The 18,248-nt window shown below is 36.7% G+C and overlaps 2 protein-coding genes across 2 annotated transcripts; both read right to left on the bottom strand.

Moving 5' to 3' along the window:
* Positions 1-462: 462 nt before the first annotated feature.
* Positions 463-7,964, bottom strand: LOC123715350. The gene is made up of 6 exons (XM_045670324.1): positions 7,866-7,964; positions 7,610-7,726; positions 5,985-6,174; positions 2,828-3,150; positions 1,424-1,601; positions 463-573 (listed from the first exon to the last, which is right to left on the bottom strand). Exons 1-6 carry the CDS (start codon positions 7,897-7,899, stop codon positions 510-512), a joined length of 906 nt encoding a protein of 301 aa, XP_045526280.1. The 5' UTR covers positions 7,900-7,964; the 3' UTR covers positions 463-509.
* A 3,731-nt stretch (positions 7,965-11,695) lies between these two features.
* Positions 11,696-17,766, bottom strand: LOC123715453. The gene is made up of 4 exons (XM_045670461.1): positions 17,707-17,766; positions 14,557-14,688; positions 12,964-13,167; positions 11,696-11,978 (listed from the first exon to the last, which is right to left on the bottom strand). The coding sequence occupies exons 1-4, from the start codon at positions 17,732-17,734 to the stop codon at positions 11,776-11,778; spliced, it is 567 nt and encodes a 188-aa protein (XP_045526417.1). The 5' UTR covers positions 17,735-17,766; the 3' UTR covers positions 11,696-11,775.
* Positions 17,767-18,248: the final 482 nt, after the last annotated feature.

Below are 18,248 nucleotides of genomic sequence, written 5' to 3'. Positions count from 1 at the left end.
AAAATTTTATATCTCTCCCGTCTCCGTATGACGTATGACACCCGTCCAGGCCGGACCTAAAACATTCTTCTACATCGTCTCTCGATCTCGTCAGCCCATGGCTCTTTTGGCCTGCCCTTGTTTCTTCATCCTTTTGGCGAGTCCATTCGAATACCACTTTTGATCATCTGCCATCATAACGGGCTATGTGCCCATATCCATTTGAGTAAATTAAAATTAACGGTAGAACATAAAGTAAAAACAAAAGGTCCACCGAGGCGTTATGATACATTACAGTACAGTAATAATAAAATGTTACTGTTATTGTTGCAATACAATTTTGAATTGTTTTTATCTATCGATTGTAGGAAATTGTTAATGACTCACAAGTCTCAAGGGTGTCTTCAGAATATCTTGCCACATATATATATATATATATATATATATATATATATATATATATATATAATACAATTATTTTATTATTATTTAAGTTATTTATTTTTTTGTCAGTTTTTCAAACACAATATTTAAGTCGGTTCCGGTTTCGGTGGCCAGTCCTCCAAAGACCATCCGTAGTGCAGAGGATATCGGCTGTTGATAAAAATATCATGATTACGTGAAAAATTTAAACCTTTAAAATAAACAGTTCTCGTTACAATGACAAGTAGTGACATCTATCATTAATTACATATATGGGGAGCATGGTGCGCCTAACATTTCATTTATATACAAACCAGGTATTGGCTTAAGTAGTAGGTTCGTGGGGGGTGCTCTCTTACCGACTCAGGCCTTCACAGTCCATGGATATTTCAGGATATATATTCATAGGGTCGCCAGGAGGGAAGCATCCCCGTTAGTCGTGATTTTAGTCGACACAGCGCAACACACTTCCGAGGTTTGATCGCCCCTCTCCCTAACTGCCTTTACATTGGATCTGTCTCTTCCCGTGACAGTGAAATCTGAGGTGGGGGATGACAACGACGGCTCATGAAACACTATCAAAGCGTACTGTGATGCCGTCGTAACACTTAAAACGCAGAGGATTCGGTAGTGTAACCCTCAGGTGTCAAACTCAACAACGCACGCCACTGACGTTGGTAACGGATTGGGCAACCCGGAACTCAGCCCTGCTGTGCAGCAGCAGATGCTTATGACGGGGACACGGATCAAGGGATACCGATGCGGTGTTGGGTTTTAGTTTTGCCCACATTAATGAGTTGCCGCGGGGGTCTGTTTGAATTGATATCCTAACATTAAAGAAGCTCGTTGCCTTGAGAAAAGCATGCCTTGGACCCAAAAAAATCAACATCAAATAAGGCACAGATTCAGATCACCTACTTGCCTAAACAAAACAAATGATCACGAAGAAATCTAAGGCCCATCCTAACACGTTGTAGCGACACTGGATGTATTATTTATATGAAAACAGTGAAAAGCTTACCTCTTCTTCGTTTGGTACTTTGGAACAGCTTTCGTCGTAATACCATATTTCATGTACATCTTCCGTTTCTTTTTCGCCAGCCTCATTTTTTTGTTCGCTTCTTTTCTCTTCATTTTCAGATATCTCTCATATATCTCGTCTTTTGATAATGTTCTGGGTGAGCCTTTTTTCGAATCGTCTGTGGGTGAAATGTCAAATTGAAAATTAATTACAGACACAGATACTCACACGGCATATTATTATAGTATTTATGGGAACTTTAACTGGCATAATAAATCTGTGAGTAAGAAAGGGTTCTTCCGTCTTCCGTTCTTCCGTCGAACCTAAGGGAGGCTTTTTTTTGATGGAATCTCGCTGTTGGCCTTAATGGCCTTTACAGCTCAGCACGGGCTGTTTTGGCGAGCGTAGCTCGGCCAGAATGGCGTTTTATCACGCGGCTAGCGCAAGGGCGTCTCCTGTGAGACTCGAACCTCGGCTTGGGCCGTCGCGGGGTGGGCAATCGCCTAAAGGGTAGGACGAAAGCTCACTGGAGTGAGCGAAGTGCGAAGTAAAGGTCCTCGCCTTCCCCGGTGAAAGCGGTTTTTAACCCTAATCTGTGATTGGCTATTTTTATTATTATTGGCTTTTAATTTATTGTTTGCTATGGTAATTGGATCGTCCGGATCCGTTAGTGTATGTCGAGGCCTCCTACGAGCCTTTTTTGTCGGGAACTAAGGGAGGCCCCAGTGGCTAATAGTTATATATCCTTAGACGGAATAACTTTATTAGCGTGATTCAGGGTAACGATTTGGAGGCGCGGTTTGTCCAGTCCAATTGCATCGTTTAATCTAAATAACTCGTTTGTCTCTTTCCATCACAGCGTAGACATGATTGATAGATAAAGAGGAAACAGTACTTTACTTAGAGTCTCTCTGTCTTCAGTCGGTAACTAATGTCCGAGGTGGTCAGCATGGAGATATCTGGAGCAGAATATCTGTTTCCACCGGTTTCTGTGCAGCGCCTCTCTAACAGTATACAATTTTGAGAACAACGAGTATTTCACTTGATCGTTCCATCTGGTTGGTGAACGGCAACTTGATCTTCTGTGTTACCGACCACGATCAGTTTCTCGCCACTTCTGTCGCGTATGGGCGGCATATGGTAGACAGGCGAGTTCATATGCGGAGTTGGGTCAATATCGATGTATTGGTGCGCTTCGCAGTCCACGGTATTCTTAACATTCGCCTCCAAAACCAGTTAACGGAGATAAGAACTTATTTAGTATTCTATGTTCTCTCTCTCTCTTTAATCGGCAGCTCATGTCGCGTGTTCAGCATCGAAGCATCTAGAGCAGACTATCTGTTTCCTGTTTCGGTTTCTGTCTGTGTTTATGTTAAGGGACTAAATATAGAAACTACTACTAACCGAAACTATCCTTAAAGGCAGAGTCGTATTTCTTTTTGATTTTACTATTATACTTAAACTTTCTGTCTACTTCGTGCAACATGTTACATAGGTGGATTATCGCATGGCTATCTTCTAGAATATTCCCATAAAAGTATAACATCAAACTGACAGGTGCCACATTGGACGTTAGATTTTTATAATAGCGCTTCTCTATAAAATTATATAATTCTAGCATGATCTGGTACCGGAATATTATTTCGTGTGTTAAGTAGCCAATTTCGTATTCTTTATTTTCTGTATACAGTGCTCGTATGTTGTAGTAATGCTTTATTTGTTTTATTCTGAAAACAAAAGGTTAACGGATATTTAAAAAACGTTTTACATAAATGAATAAAAAAATAAAGCTCAAAAATTTAGCGCCTGTCCTTTTTATGGGACTGGAGCAGGCGGGGGAGCACTTTGAATAATGTGAAAACCGCCGCCATGGACACCTGGAACGCTGAGCTAGCGGATGTGTTGTCGACCTTATAGAGAATTATGCGCTCTTTTCTTTAAGGTCACTAAGTCGTATCAGTTCGAAAATACCGCCACTGACAGCTGGTGCCAGAACGAGGTGGTGCGCAGCAGAAATGCCTTAAGATGAGTTGTAGACCACTAGGTATAGATGGAAATAATGAATTTCGCATTCATCCTAGATGATAAAATTCAGCTGCAGTTAGTCCGAACAACTCTTAACTCCTCATCATAACTGTGAGTTCAATGAAAGGCGTAGAATGAATCAGAAGAGCTGGCTGTAACCACTGTCTTTTTGGAGATTTGAGAGACTTTTTTGGGAGACTGTCTCACTGGAGTTTCTGTAGTGGAACTTCCAAGAAATTATACATTTCCTTCTAATTAGAGTGTACTTGACCAGACCTGTAAACCTTTTTTTTATCATGCCCTAGCTTAAACATACCTATATTATTCGCCCCCACCATATTCAACATACATAACTTTTAATTTTCAAATTCTAAAAATATTATTTCTAATTCCAAATGTATTTAATAAATTTTCGAATTAGCCCCCCTTAACAATCAGTTCAACCATCAACAAAAAATTAATTCAAGGATGACGTAAAATATATAATCTGAAAAATAAAAATCGTCGATAAAGTTTAATACGTGTGGCTGCATGATGCCTATATTCGTTTAAAAATATTAACTATGAGTGTTTATGTTGTGGCGAAGCTACTTGGAAAAATCAAAAAAATTGACAATTGACATTAGAAAAATGTATAAATATTTTAGTATATCGTCGAGGTAGACCGGTTCTTCCGGTTAATGATTTTTTTAAAATAGTATATAATAAATACAAGTTCTACTTGAACAACATGCACTGTTTGCAATTTCCTGAGGTTCTCAATTAATTAAGATCAATTATTTATTTACAATTTTTTTTATATTGTCTGATTAGGCGAATCCCTCCAGATTATTTTCAGATAAGAGCCAGCACGTCTAGGAGATAAAGATGAACCATATATAATCTTAATCTGACGCGCTTGAGTATTTCAAAATGGCGATTTTTTGCGCATTCTAATAATAGCCGCGAGTTGGCATCTCATCTAAATCTACACTTCTTTTTTAAGTTCACTTAACCCGCTTAGAAAATCTGACGCGCTCGATTATTTTTTTAAAATTTTCAACTCTTACGTACGCCCACCATACAAACAATCAGATTAACATACGTAAATTTATAAACATACGTAGGGCATGGATGCTATCAATATCTGACGCACTCGAGTATGTCAATGGCACAGTTTTTTTACATCTATAGCCGCTCTAGCCGCCGATGAAATGGTTTATATTATGTAATTTTTTTTTCGTGTTATCTAAGCTACACAACTCCATAGATCTCTACGACGAGTGAATCCCCAATTAGCATCGTGGGCTCCTACTATAAGTTTTGATTAGTTATATAGTTATAGATCGTTTCGACACTCTTGCGATGCCTATATGATGTTATTTTTATATTATATCTTTTCCGTGATAGATTATTAATAAAGTATATTGATAAGGTATTGTATTGTCTTAATAATATGCGAATTGTGTTTCACAAAAAGTCGACAAATCATTTACGATGAAACAGATTCAAGACCTAAAAAGTTGTAGCCGCCCCTTTTTTTCTTTCGGTATCAGAATATAATATATTGTTTATTATAATTATATAAAATAGAGAGGTAGAGGTATAATAATACCTCCACCTTTCTACCTGAAAACACCCAAAAGGAAGGAGGAAACATAGGCTGAGGGTTGACATTCTTTAAGTACAGCTGTTCTACTTGGTACATCTGTATGTCATCGTGTCACGTCAAAACGTTTAATTTAACGTTAAGTTCCCGTCCCCGTTAACCATAATATTTCAAAGAGAGGATTTTCAGATGCATGCAATTGAATTTGGTATCACCAGAACTCAACATTATTATTTTCAAGGCGTAATCATCATTTTACTCGTGAAGCCTACGAGCCAGTTTTATCCAGGTGTTGAATACGCTCCATATTATAACAACAGGTGCACGCTATTGGGCTTGCTGAGGTTATGCTGTGCATTAGGCATCTGGTATCAGGCGTCAGCGCTGCGCCGTCGTGTAAATGCGCAACGCGCTCACCAAATCCTCGCCACCTAAAAGTGCCCAAGCGGGGAAGCATGGACCCCATGCGTACAGGAATGCTGATCCATCCTTGCTAGTACCGGAATCGATCTCCGCTAGCTTTTACAACAAAACTGAAAGGCCCTGTCTGGAGACGATACTCGCTGTGTGAAGTGTCATTACAAACTAACAATGAGCGTGAAGAGGCAGACGCAACCGTCATATCGCTTGTCGGGAAGCGGTTACCCGCTGCTGTGCTGTCTCATCCCGCCTAGAGCGTTCTTGACGTCTTCGGATTTTAGTGGGTATGCACACAAACGCTGGCAGCATTTCCTCGCTGTATTTAGATACTTATTCGTTGAGCGAGGAAGGCACCAGCTCTGTGGTCACCGGTGCTATCTACCAGACGCCAATTAAATATTTACTTAGTACTATGCACTTGAACCCCACAGCCCAAGAATCTCTACTCCAAAGGGAACAAAATCAAAGTTGGAGGAAATACTACATATATTTATTATACATAAATAAAATTTAAGTTTTTATACTTACGCGTTCTTATAGCTGACTTGCATGTACAGGCACGCTTGACCCTTATGGTTCATATTGGCGTATGGCTCATAGCCCCACATATCATCAAATCCCCAACCAAAGAGCCAGTCAAATATACCTTTACGCGTGCCATTGATAGTCCCGTTGTATGGTATTGATATCAATTTTTTTACTGCGAACGGGTCGTATTCTAAAAAAACATTTTGGAAATCAGCCACAAGCATAAATAAAACTTTCTATGAGGTAAACAGTATGAGGTAAATAGGTCAGTTCAAAAACAGATTCCTTAGAGGTACATTTGCAAAGTCTATTGCAAACGTACGACGCTCGTTTCGGCTATATTTATTGTTATTTCGATTTCGATGGCTAGGCGGCCGATGGCTGGCCATGCGTGATACTCGTTAACGGGAGCTACTTGTGGTGACTGGTCGTACTTGAATTCGTGTATGCGGTGAGTTATTTCAACTACGTATTTGCATGTTGTTCCCAAGAGAATGTACTTTGACAATCTGAGACAAATCATTGTTTTTAATTTATTTTATTACTTAAGATGTCATGTGGAGCATGGTGTAATGGTTGCAGCTCCTTACAAACGTTGCGTAATACAACAAAAATAATTTTGGCGATTAATAAGAGTGGCGGAGAGTTTATTGCCAGTTCTTCTCTTCCGATCTACGCCCTTGATTTGAGAACTGGCAGTAAATGTGATAATTAGAAGCATTTAAAGTATATTTCTTTTTTTTTGACCTTTATAAGTGTACATTGTGTTACTTATATGAATAAGTGATTGTTGACTTTTGTTATTGCAAATATCTTTCCTAACAATATTTCTACTTAGGTACAGTAATTTTGTGTCGCTCATTAGAAGGTTTAAGTTTCTATTCAGTGTAGTTTTCTACTTTACTACTTTTTTTCTTAGTCATATTTAATTGTATTTTTAAACATGCATGTTAGGACTTATATTAATACCTGCCGCTGAAATTCATCATCGGATGTCGAGGCTGAATTTCGAAGTTCATCGTTCGTTCATTCATATCACCTCGACGTCCGTCGTTCCAAAACTGAGTGTGTTTCCGAAGCAATATGACTTAGGGTCCTTCAAGAACAGAGCGTACCAATTCTTAAAAGGCTAGCAAGGTACCTAACGCAAGCTTTTTTATCTGTTATTTAAAAAAAACTTCGCGAGCCAGTTTTTGATGCTTACAAAACAACAGTTGCTGGGAAACGAATCCTGCCTAATAAAACTTTGCAATAATTATAAATACTGCGGCATTAAGCTGCCCCTACCCGAAAAGTAATTTAAGCCATAGTTAGATCATTTAAAATTCATCTTTTGATCTTTATTATATTGTACTAAAGTCGATTACTCATTAACTTTTAAAATATTCTGAACCTACATAGTAATAATATGAATTATTAAGAATTGATAAATAGATCATTTAAAAAGTGTTGTCCCTATGGCAGTGTGCATTTAATGCATTTTCTCGTTGGTCACCGGAATTATTTACCAGGCACCTTAACTTTTAACAAGTTAACTTTTACTTAGCGCCTGTGCACTTGAACCATACGGCCCAAGAATCTACTCCGAAGGGAACAAAATCAAACTTTTAAATAGTTGTACCAACCTTTTGGTGTGGTTCCAAATCTGGTATATAGAGCGGGACTAAAATCATTCTTCATCGCTTCAACATCCTTTGGTACCTCCGTTTCATTTCCGAACACGTAACTCACCGAAATTATACCTTTAATATTAAGTTTAAAAGTTTAGTTTGTGATGTGACCAAGGAGCTCTACGAAGGGACACAATCATTTATGTCACGCTTTTATCTGAAAACAAATTTCCAGCAAATAGCAATAGTTATAGATAATTTTCTGACTCACAGATTATATATATAGAACATTTAATTGCAACCATAATCTTTCATGAATTGCGATTAGATTACAGATTTGCTAACATATTTAATGTGATTTGAGTGTGTATTTAATGATCTATAAAATTAAAATTGGCTACAAATTGATAGGCCATTGGTTTTTTTCTATTTTTGGATTTAATCAGCTGAATGGTTGGACAATGAATTGTAATTCATTATTTTTACAAACTTCGAAGATGCTGGAACAGTCGGACGAGAATTTCGACAACTTGTAAATACGTAATATGTATATGTCCTAGATCTAATAAATTATAACATTATCTATTTCCTATTGTTACAGTAACTTAATACTAATACAATAGAACACTTAATACACTTATAAGAATGCAATTCTTGTGAATTCAGCCAATGTGCAACTAAGTATATCAGCCTCACAAGTAATAACATTCGGGATGCGAAAGACACACGTAAATGACGCTTCTGTGTAAATTTGTAGGCGCTCGAGGCACTGCAAGCAATTGCGACCACTTACCACGCATTATTATTTAGCATACTTACGAAGCAGCCTAAGTCTCTCCAATATTTTCACATACTACCTCTAAGGATCTTAAAAAAATATAATGTGGTAGTAAGGTACTCCTTACCTCTAACTTGTTGTACCCTACCATATCCAAGACAAATAAAGTTGGATACATTACTAGGTAAAATGGGTACACATACATTTTTTTTATTTATTGAGAAAGATTTACAGCTTATTACTAACTTACTTACTAAATATAATGTTCTTTTTACGGAATTAAATAAATCTTAACATGTAGTTAAGTACTAATAATATTAACTGGATTGGTAACAATAAAATTTATAAATTAAACTATATAAATATATATCAAAGAAAGTAATAAACTAAGTAAAAATTGTTTCAGTAACGCTTAACAGTTTAGTATAACTTTTACACTTATAAAAATTATGATTTACTGTTTATTCTACTCAGGAGCTCAGATGTCATAGCTCTCCTTGCCGACACTACACTTGAGGCGAATTGGTCAATATCACGAGTTAAACTGTTAAACTTACTCGCTGCCCTAACCATAAAGCTGTTCCCTCTGCAACTGGTGTTAACTTTAGGTGTGTGCAATAGGTGCATATTTTTTAGTGTCCTATTGTACACATGGAGAGAGACCTTACTTAGTAGCTCAGGACAGTCAACTTTACCTGTAGCTAAATTTATTAAATGAGAACATAGAACATATTGATAGATTACACAGATGGCCTAGGGGCTTCACCGAGCGTCTCTCATTGCTGAAGTCGTAGATACGAACGCCTATAAGGTAATGGCCACTTGTACGGTATGGGAAAGCGTGATGAAACCGGTATGCCTTCAACCTTAAAAGTCAGCCGCTTGTGCAGAAGAAGATAAGTAGATAAAAGATCACGAAACAGATACAGAACTCTGAGCCACAGATTAAAAACGCCACTGGATTCATTAAGAGTTCAGTTTAACAGAGTTGACAGAGTGTCAAGTCTACATTAGTTTTATACATGCGATCCATTCGCAACGAATTCAAAGCATTCAAAGATCTTTTACGCGACACCTAGCGTATATAAGCTGAGGATTTTCACATAGACACCCGTACTATCAGCGACTTAAAAAAACTTATATGTATGTATTGGATATATCGGAGAACTTTAGCCGATGTTACCTTCTTATATAAACTGCTAAATAATCGTATACAGAGCAGCGACCTCTTACATGATATTAAAATTGTCATCCCATACTCATTCCCAAGGTCTAAACTCAACAATATTTCCCAAATTCCTTCTACAAAACCAACCTAGGAGTCCAAGCAGCTCTCTTTCGAATTCTTCGCGATTTTAACGGATTGAATAGTGCTTATCCGGAGCTGGATATATTCGGTAGTGGGCTGATCGGTTTTAGAGAAAGCATTGTTAGGTGCCTATCTCGATCCTAATTCGCTGTTTTGTTGATGATTTTTTGCTTTAATTTTTAATTTCTTTTTTGAAACACTTATGTTTACTTCAATTGTCATACATTTTAGATGAAAGATTTTGTAAAATATGCAGTAGATTAAGTACAATGTATGATGTGGTGAGCTTTTATAAATAAATAAATATACGCGTCCGGCGTGTCGGTGAAGGGTGCAGAGCTTACATGCAGTCCAACGAAAACGAAACGCAAATTGCTGGGACGGGTTGAAGCGCCATGAGAATAGAATTGTAAAGGCTGTAAATGTTATTAAACTTTTTATGCCTGTATAAGGACATTCTTATATTTCATTCCAAGTTTAAATTTATTTTAATAATTAAATTTTACTTTCAAAGACACTTTCACTTCACAGACACAATAGAGAACATAACAAAACTTTCTGAAAAGTATATTTTATAATTAAATTGTAAATGTTAGTTTACAAATTCAAAATTGTACAATGAAAAGCTGTTAACGGAAAGACAACTATACATTATGGCAATATTCAGACTTTTTTGAAAATAAACATCATACAGAACGCAAACCTACTTTATAAGCTACCAAAAAAACGTACACTCTTCGCCTAACGCTCTTTCCTTCCAAGGCCCTTGGTCTCTAAACACTTTCTTAAAAACAACATTTTCACTAACGATTTCAAACTTAGTGCATTCACTAACAATCTAAAACAATATGTCAACGTGTCCTATTACGTCAAGTACCGTTAATATGTCAAAAAGAAGAGAGAACTACCTGCTCACGACACACTACTACGTACTACATTCTTGGGATGGCTCTAGTGCAATTTCTTTTTTTAACTAAACATTACTTTTTATATGTATATTAAATGTTTAACTTTCAATTCCTTTATAGAACTCCTACTTTGCTCTGTAATTTCTCCTACTGTACTGAATTTTAGTTTTACTCTATATTAACTACTCGCGCACAACAATAGAATATAAGCGAAATAATAAAATGTTAATTGCAACGTAACAGCGGAAGAAAGTGCCTACGTCTGGCTATACTCTCGGGGCGACTCCGTCCGTACATCTACTGAGCCACCATCCGCATTTAAGTGGCGAAATGTTATCTTAAATCTGACAATGATAAACTCTCGTCATGGTGGAAATATGCTATTTAATAAATGGTTCTCGCAGTGGTGTTTACCATTTCTGAAAACTAAAAGTATTACTCGGAGATCCTGGATTGAACGTTTTCCCTTGCTTTATAGTCGTACTTTATCTTACCTCCATACCTATACTGGCCTTGACAAACTTGTACCCGGGGTAGGAAAGGTAGAAACTATCAGCCCGGGTGGATATCTGAGTCTCAGTAAGGAAGAGCAAGACCGGTTTCGTAGATGGGCGTCTTGAATCTCAGTCACCGCACGAAACGCGAGTATAATTAGGTTAACCTATTCACTTTACGCCAGTTTTATGTGAGACAGTAGTACTGCCCTGGTCCTGGCTGTCCACTTGGCTGAAGCCCGTAAGCAAGAGCATGACAGTCCCGACGCCAAGAATTTTAAATAACATTTGAAATTAGAAACTAAATTTGAATTACTAAGTAACAATTTAAGACCACAGAAAATTTTACTAAGACATTCTGAAAAATATATAGTTTCTACAATAATGTGCATTTTTTAAATGTATTAATTTCAATTAACTTTTAGATAACGGTTTACGCCTGAAAGTTATATCGTCTCTAGGAGTTTTTTGTAAAACTGTGCTAGACTTATTTAGATTATATTCAAGTCTATGGTATTTGTGGCGCGGCGCAGCTCGCAAATCACACATATATCCTTCCAAAGTTTCGCGTTTATAATATTAGTGGGAAGCCAAAACATTGATTATTTTTTTAACCGTTTGTTACCATGTAAAATATACTAAACCTCACACTATAAAGTTCACAAAGAAAACTTTTAATTATAAATATTATATTAAATGTCAAATTGATCCACACCAGGTTTCCACAGACCAGCTCGCCTAAAATCGTACTTATTTCCGCTGAACCATGAGGGCTTCTTACTCTTCAGACGTTCCTTCCTGCCTTTTTCGACGTGGTTGGGATCCAGTGCCTCATACGCTTTCAGAGTTTCGAAGAACATGGACTTTTCTAGAAGTATTTCGTGATATGCACCCTCTGAAAATTAATACACTTTTTATATACATGGAAATCATTGATACATAAGAATTGGTTTAAACACATTCATTCAAGGATTCTGTCTGTTTCTTAAATTCGGAATTCTTATTTGACACCAGAAGTTTAGGAGTTCGGAAAATGATCCGCTTGCGATGCAAATGTTTAAGTTCCTGAATAGAAGTTACTTTTATGATACATTAGATCTTTCGTTTTTATTTCTCACTTGTACTTATTTTTATTTTCTTAGGCTAATAGTTCTATTGAGACATAATCTTAAAATTTAAAATTCTAGTCCAGATTAAGGAATAACTAAAATTACTGCCACATTTTACTGATTTATTTTTATACAAAGAAAATGAACAATCTATACTCTAAGGTCACTTAAAAACCAAAACTTGGAGGAGAATGTGAACCGGACAAAATGACGATTTGCGGTTTCTCTTGTCATCCAGAAGGTATGGTGATCCATCCCTTCTTTTGAACGCATGGAAACCTGCATCCCCTTTAGGTGGCGAGGATTTGGTGAATGCGTCGCGCATTTACTGTTATACCAACAAGTAATTACCAGCGATGTATATATCAGTCTCGAAATCATGGTGACTTTCTCTATCTATAAGAAAGGCACACAAGTAGTACACTTGTTGTAGTTGACTACTAAAAACTTGTACTACTACAAGTTAAACACTGCAAAATACTGCACATAACACATAAAGTAAATAAATATCTTCTAGTCGAGTACTTTTGCCGAGATGACATTAAAAAAAAATGAGTTGAGCATGACGTACAGACCTGCTGTATATCGAAAGCAAACGACGTATATGTCGAGGAGAACGTTGAGATATTTGCTACTGCGGCTAATAAATGATGAGTTAATAAATTAAACTCCTAAACAAGACTGCTAGTTACAATAATACAAACCACAGCGGTTATCTAATGTAACATATTGTGAGAATGTTATTTCGTAAAAGAAAAGTATATAGCTCACGAATAACGGTCAGTATATTCATCATCTCCTCTATAGAATACTTCTTATCTCTCAAATCAGGTATGGAAGAGTATTTCCTATACATCTTCAGCATAAGCAGGAATCGTTCCAGGATCCCAGCGGCGATAGTACCGAGGTCATATCCAATGCTATGTCTGTGCTCGTCTTGTATATTCCGCGCCTGGTTCAGTTTATATTTTGTGTCTGTAAAAAAGTCTGTTTCTAATAACCTGCTTAATTCGCCTATGTTTCGGGTTATACCGAAATGTGACACTTATTATGAAGATGTTGTTTGAAGAGGCGGGAAACCTTTGACTTTGTTTAGCAGTGAAATTTTATTTTTTTATTATAAATAATAATTATTAATTGACGATTATTTAAGATTTATTTTCAGTTTTGTTTATCAATGTAATCTGCTTTGGTTTTGTGTATTGTCTGTTTTTTATACTATGGATATGTGTTAGCTGATAAATAAATAGCTATATATGGAAGGGTTTTAATTACAATTTTGTATTTGTAAAGCGAATTCAGCCAAAAATAAATTATATAAAATTCTCGTGTTTGTAACAACTACTCCGTAATGGCACAGTTCTGTCTATATATGGTAGGTCTATGAATCGTTAACTATTATACCCCTAAGTTAACCATCATACATATGTTGCTTTCAATATTTTTTTATTACATAAATTAAAAAAAAATCATAACCGGTAGGGCTAAAACCTTTGTAGGCCTGGGCCTCAGATTTTTGTATATTTTTCATGATCGTTTGTCAATCTAATAGGCAATACACGATATCTTTCTTCACCGTTCGAGAGAATGTTAAATGCGCATATAGAATGAAAGTCCATTGGTTCACAGCCGGGGATCGAACCTACGACCTCATGAACAAGAGCCGCACGTTGAAGCCACAAGGCCAATGTATCCATGGGTATCCCTTAACATCAGGCAAGCATCCTGCCATTGCACCCTGTTATAATATTTAATAAAAAGATAAAATATTTTCTTCGGCCGATTTTCGTGAAATTTTGTATGCATATAGATAGTTCTGTGAATCGGACAACATCTATTTTTCATCCACCTAAATGTTAAGGGCGGTCCGTCCAGCCTCAATTTTTATTATTATTTTTTAGACAAAAATTTTTGTTTTAAATTCTTTATGATACAGCATAATTAATTTATTATTTCATTTCTCCCCTCTAGGAGGGCAAAAATTTATGACTTAACATCTGAGATTTATATAGAGAAACATTCACAGACAAACCTAAAAAGTTTTCATTCTCCGATAACCGAATAGTCTCTAGGGTAGCATTGCAAAATGCTCCATATCGGTATGTACTGAAAATCAAATTAAGGAGAAACGAAGTTCGCGGGGGTAGCTAGGTATTATTATGAAATAATAAAAAACGAACTTAACTAAGTCTGCACATAGTCTTTTGTTAACATAGCTTTTACACATTGAATGAAAACACTTTTTAACCAGATTAAAGATATTTGTATTATTATAAAAATAATTATAAGTTTATAATAATTCAAATAGCTTTAATCCGGTTAAAAAAATTGTTTTCTTTTAACTAAGTTTTAATATATATATACCTTTAACTATTTCAGCCGTCATATTAACCAAGTGAGTGTGCATAAGTAATCTCGTCCACTTCTCATCTTCAATGTATATAATACGACTCACACCTTTATTCCTCTCTAGTCCATGGATTAGAACACCCAAACCTGAAGAAATTTAATTTTACGTAGTATTCAAGTACTGTCTAAGAGCGTTGCTAGGGGCAGCTGGAGGCTTCTAAGTTAAAAACTATTTTGATTGCTTAATATATGTTAATGTACAATTGAATTTGACTAGCAAAAAAAGGAAGAGCGGTTTGAATCGTCGACGACCAATCCCTCTCCGAGCGGCTTGATCCTTTAGAGATGTGGCGTGACTCTGCATTTAACATGGAGCGTGTTCAGAGGAGTTGTTCGGATACCTGCAGCTGAGTTTCATCATCGGACGTCATGCAGAATATGGAATTCCACCCGTATCACCTCGAGCGTTTTTAAGGCAGGTTTGGTTCACTGAAGTATTTCCGAACCAATTCGATTATGGTCCTTTAATAAAAGAGCGTACCAATTCTTCGAAGGCCGGCAACGCAAATTACATCAGATGAACCTCATACCCCCTGTTTTATAAAATAACACCGTGCATTTGTCTCTTTTCTGCTCTGTGACAAAACTAGTCAAAAGAGTGCATTATCATTGGGTATGTTATACGATTTAGGCGCATGCGTAATAGTTAGTTACTATACGTTTACTATTCTATAATGAATTAACAGAGCAGTGTTGGTCTATTGGCTTCAACGATCGACTGTCATCCCTGGGGTGCAGCAATGGGCTTTCTAAGTGCGCATTTAACACTTGTTATGTGAAGATTGCGTGGTGTCCATGGGCTGACTGTCATTTTTTGGCGTCCCAAAGGCTTGAATGCCCACTTTTGCATATAAAAAATAATAACCTAAAGGCGCCATTTAGATAATGAATTAATAAAGATTTTTTAACAGCTCAAAAAGGAAATTTTATTCCGCACGATGGACATTGAGGCAACTATTTTGAAGTTCCGTACCACGTTACGAAAAATATTGGAAGATACAGAGGTATCACCACTTATTGCGATAGTAGCTTCAGATAGCACCTGTTTTTTTTAATATTTTTGCCTTCTATATGATCATTCTTCTGTGCCTGACATGTCGTCGAATTTCAGGTCTTAGTCTGAAGCGTAAACTGAAACTGAATACGTCAAAAATGTGTTGAATTTTGACATATGACAGTCGTAGTTTGCTAAATCTCGTTTCTAAATCTCACATTAGTCATGATTCTCGCTGGATATTCTTCCACAAGGACAGATTATTAATTATCAAAACGTCAAATCAATGGGCATAAACAATAGAGGAATTACTTTTATCTCCATGAATTGTGAGATAAATGATAAATGTTATTTTTATCATTGTTATCGCAAAAAAAAATATTTTGGTAAAATGTTCTGAAACCTAGGATAAGATATTGATACATAATTAAAACTTCAGAAATACACGATAAAACAATTGCGCAACAAATATGTATTATGAGGTAATATTTAAAAACGAAATGCCTGGAGTATCATTTTTTTACTTGGGGAAATGCTTTGCAATGCATATCCTTAAGCGGGAGGGCTATGTGGGGATCAGTAACAGCAGAGCCTTATCCGCTTACAGACACGATATGACGGTTGAATTCCTCTTCACTTGTTAGTTTGTGATGATATTTGATCCAGCGAGTATCCTTGTCAGACCAGGTCGTTCGCTTTTGTAGAGCTAGGGGAGATCGAGTCCAGTACTTGCAGCTCTTCATATGTCCCTCTGTTTGGGCACTTTTCAGGTAGTGAGGATTTGGTGATCGTGTCATGTTTCACATGTCACCTGTAGTTCCAGAACTGATTGTTTCTTTAGGCAGTGTTTGCCGCGCACCACCACTATATATAACCAGCTGCCCATTAAACCACCGAACCAATTCGACTTAGAGTCCTTTAAGAAAAGAGCGTCCCAATTCTCAAACGCACTCGTGCATGTAGAGTGTCATCACTTTACATCCGCTGAGTCTCCTGCCCGTTTGCCCGGTCAATGAATAAAAAAGCATATCGCTATTGAGAGTAAAAGTCTACTGGCGCAGGTCTTACTGGCTAGGTTCAAAGTAATTTCGAGAATCAAACAATCTTTGCTTTATTTTGTAATACATGATATTAACAAATGTATAATTGAATACTTCCTTATTCCTTAATTTTCAAATGATATCTAAGATAAATATCTCACATAACTGAATTGTTATATTTGATTGTATGTATTGATGTTATCATGTTTACGGCGACATTACCCAGAAACGCGCTAACTAATGTTTCCGGACAAAACTAATCTGGACTTCGGCAACGAAATGGCCGAGCTTAACCAAGACACTCCTGAATCCAGGATATTGCTCGACAACTAGAGCATGCCCAAATGCCGTCCTACATAATCTTGATAAAGGAGTTTCATTTAAAGGCGTCGCCAACTGTTTGTCCAGCGAAGGGAGCAGTAGAAGTGGGGACAGAGTATGAGAAACTACGAGATGTATAGAGGAATTGAAAATTGCAACGTGTTCTTGAGTAATAAACATACTATAGGATATATTAAGCAATAAACTGGACAAATCAATTATTAAATAATGAGTTTCGATTCTTTTGTGCTACCGCTTCTGGCGACGCCCTTGTTATCTTTTGTATGGTATGATCCATCGACAAGATAACAAGGCCGTCGCTATAGTTTTGTATAACACTCGGAATAACGTGTTAAATAATTTATGTATTTAATTTGCGCTTATATATTGCGTTTAAATTAAATATACCACGAGTTACGAACGCTCTCCGTCATCTAAAGACATGCTGATACAACTCTGCAAGCACTAGAGCCGACATACCTCAGCGCACTATACGAAGGGTGGGGCAATTTGAGAATGAGCCTTCAGTCGTCACACACAAAGGAGTGTTGGTGACGCCGTGAGGTTTTAGTGGGTATGCACAGATCACAAATCCTACATAACCCTTCGCCCCAAACAGTCGCATCGTAGTATATGTAATGCATTTCCCCACTTAAAAGTAAGATGGTACTGGTAACTACAACTAAAAGTATCTTGGTAAGATTTTGGATTTGAAAAAATCTATAAGCCGTATTTACAGAAAATACTCACTCATTATAAGGAAATATAAAATCACCATCGTTAATTAACAAGGTATTACTTACATGTAAAGAAATTTTCCGTAGACCGCAGCAATATAGAAAATAAACGTAATACAAGAGGAAACAGACATAAATTGATTTCGATTTGTATTTATCTTTTTATACAAAACTGGACAAACCTTGGCCACAATCCTACCACACACGATGTTAAGTGAGATGTGGCCTATTGGAGGGCACTCCTCCTGTATAGATGCTTGCTCGACCGCCGCCGCTTCAATGATCCCATATTATACTGTCTAGGGAAGGATGGGGACAAGGGCACTTCTTTGGTATTTTTAAAAGAGACGACGATCTATATTGTGCAGTTCGGTAGGTCAACAACATAGGAGTGAAACTCCAGCGAGCTTTAATTGCCAGAATTTTTAAAGATAAATCTTCGTGTAAATTGTGTTTACATTGTAATTAAAACAGACTGAGAGAGATGAAAGCTGTAATAAAAACGATGCAATACACTAACTAATGAAGTTGTTAATTAGTTAACTTTCATTCCGA

Source organism: Pieris brassicae, chromosome 10 (genome assembly GCF_905147105.1).
Source record: "Pieris brassicae chromosome 10, ilPieBrab1.1, whole genome shotgun sequence".
In the NCBI taxonomy this organism is placed as follows: domain Eukaryota; kingdom Metazoa; phylum Arthropoda; class Insecta; order Lepidoptera; family Pieridae; genus Pieris; species Pieris brassicae.
This window is presented reverse-complemented; position numbering and strand designations above follow the sequence as displayed.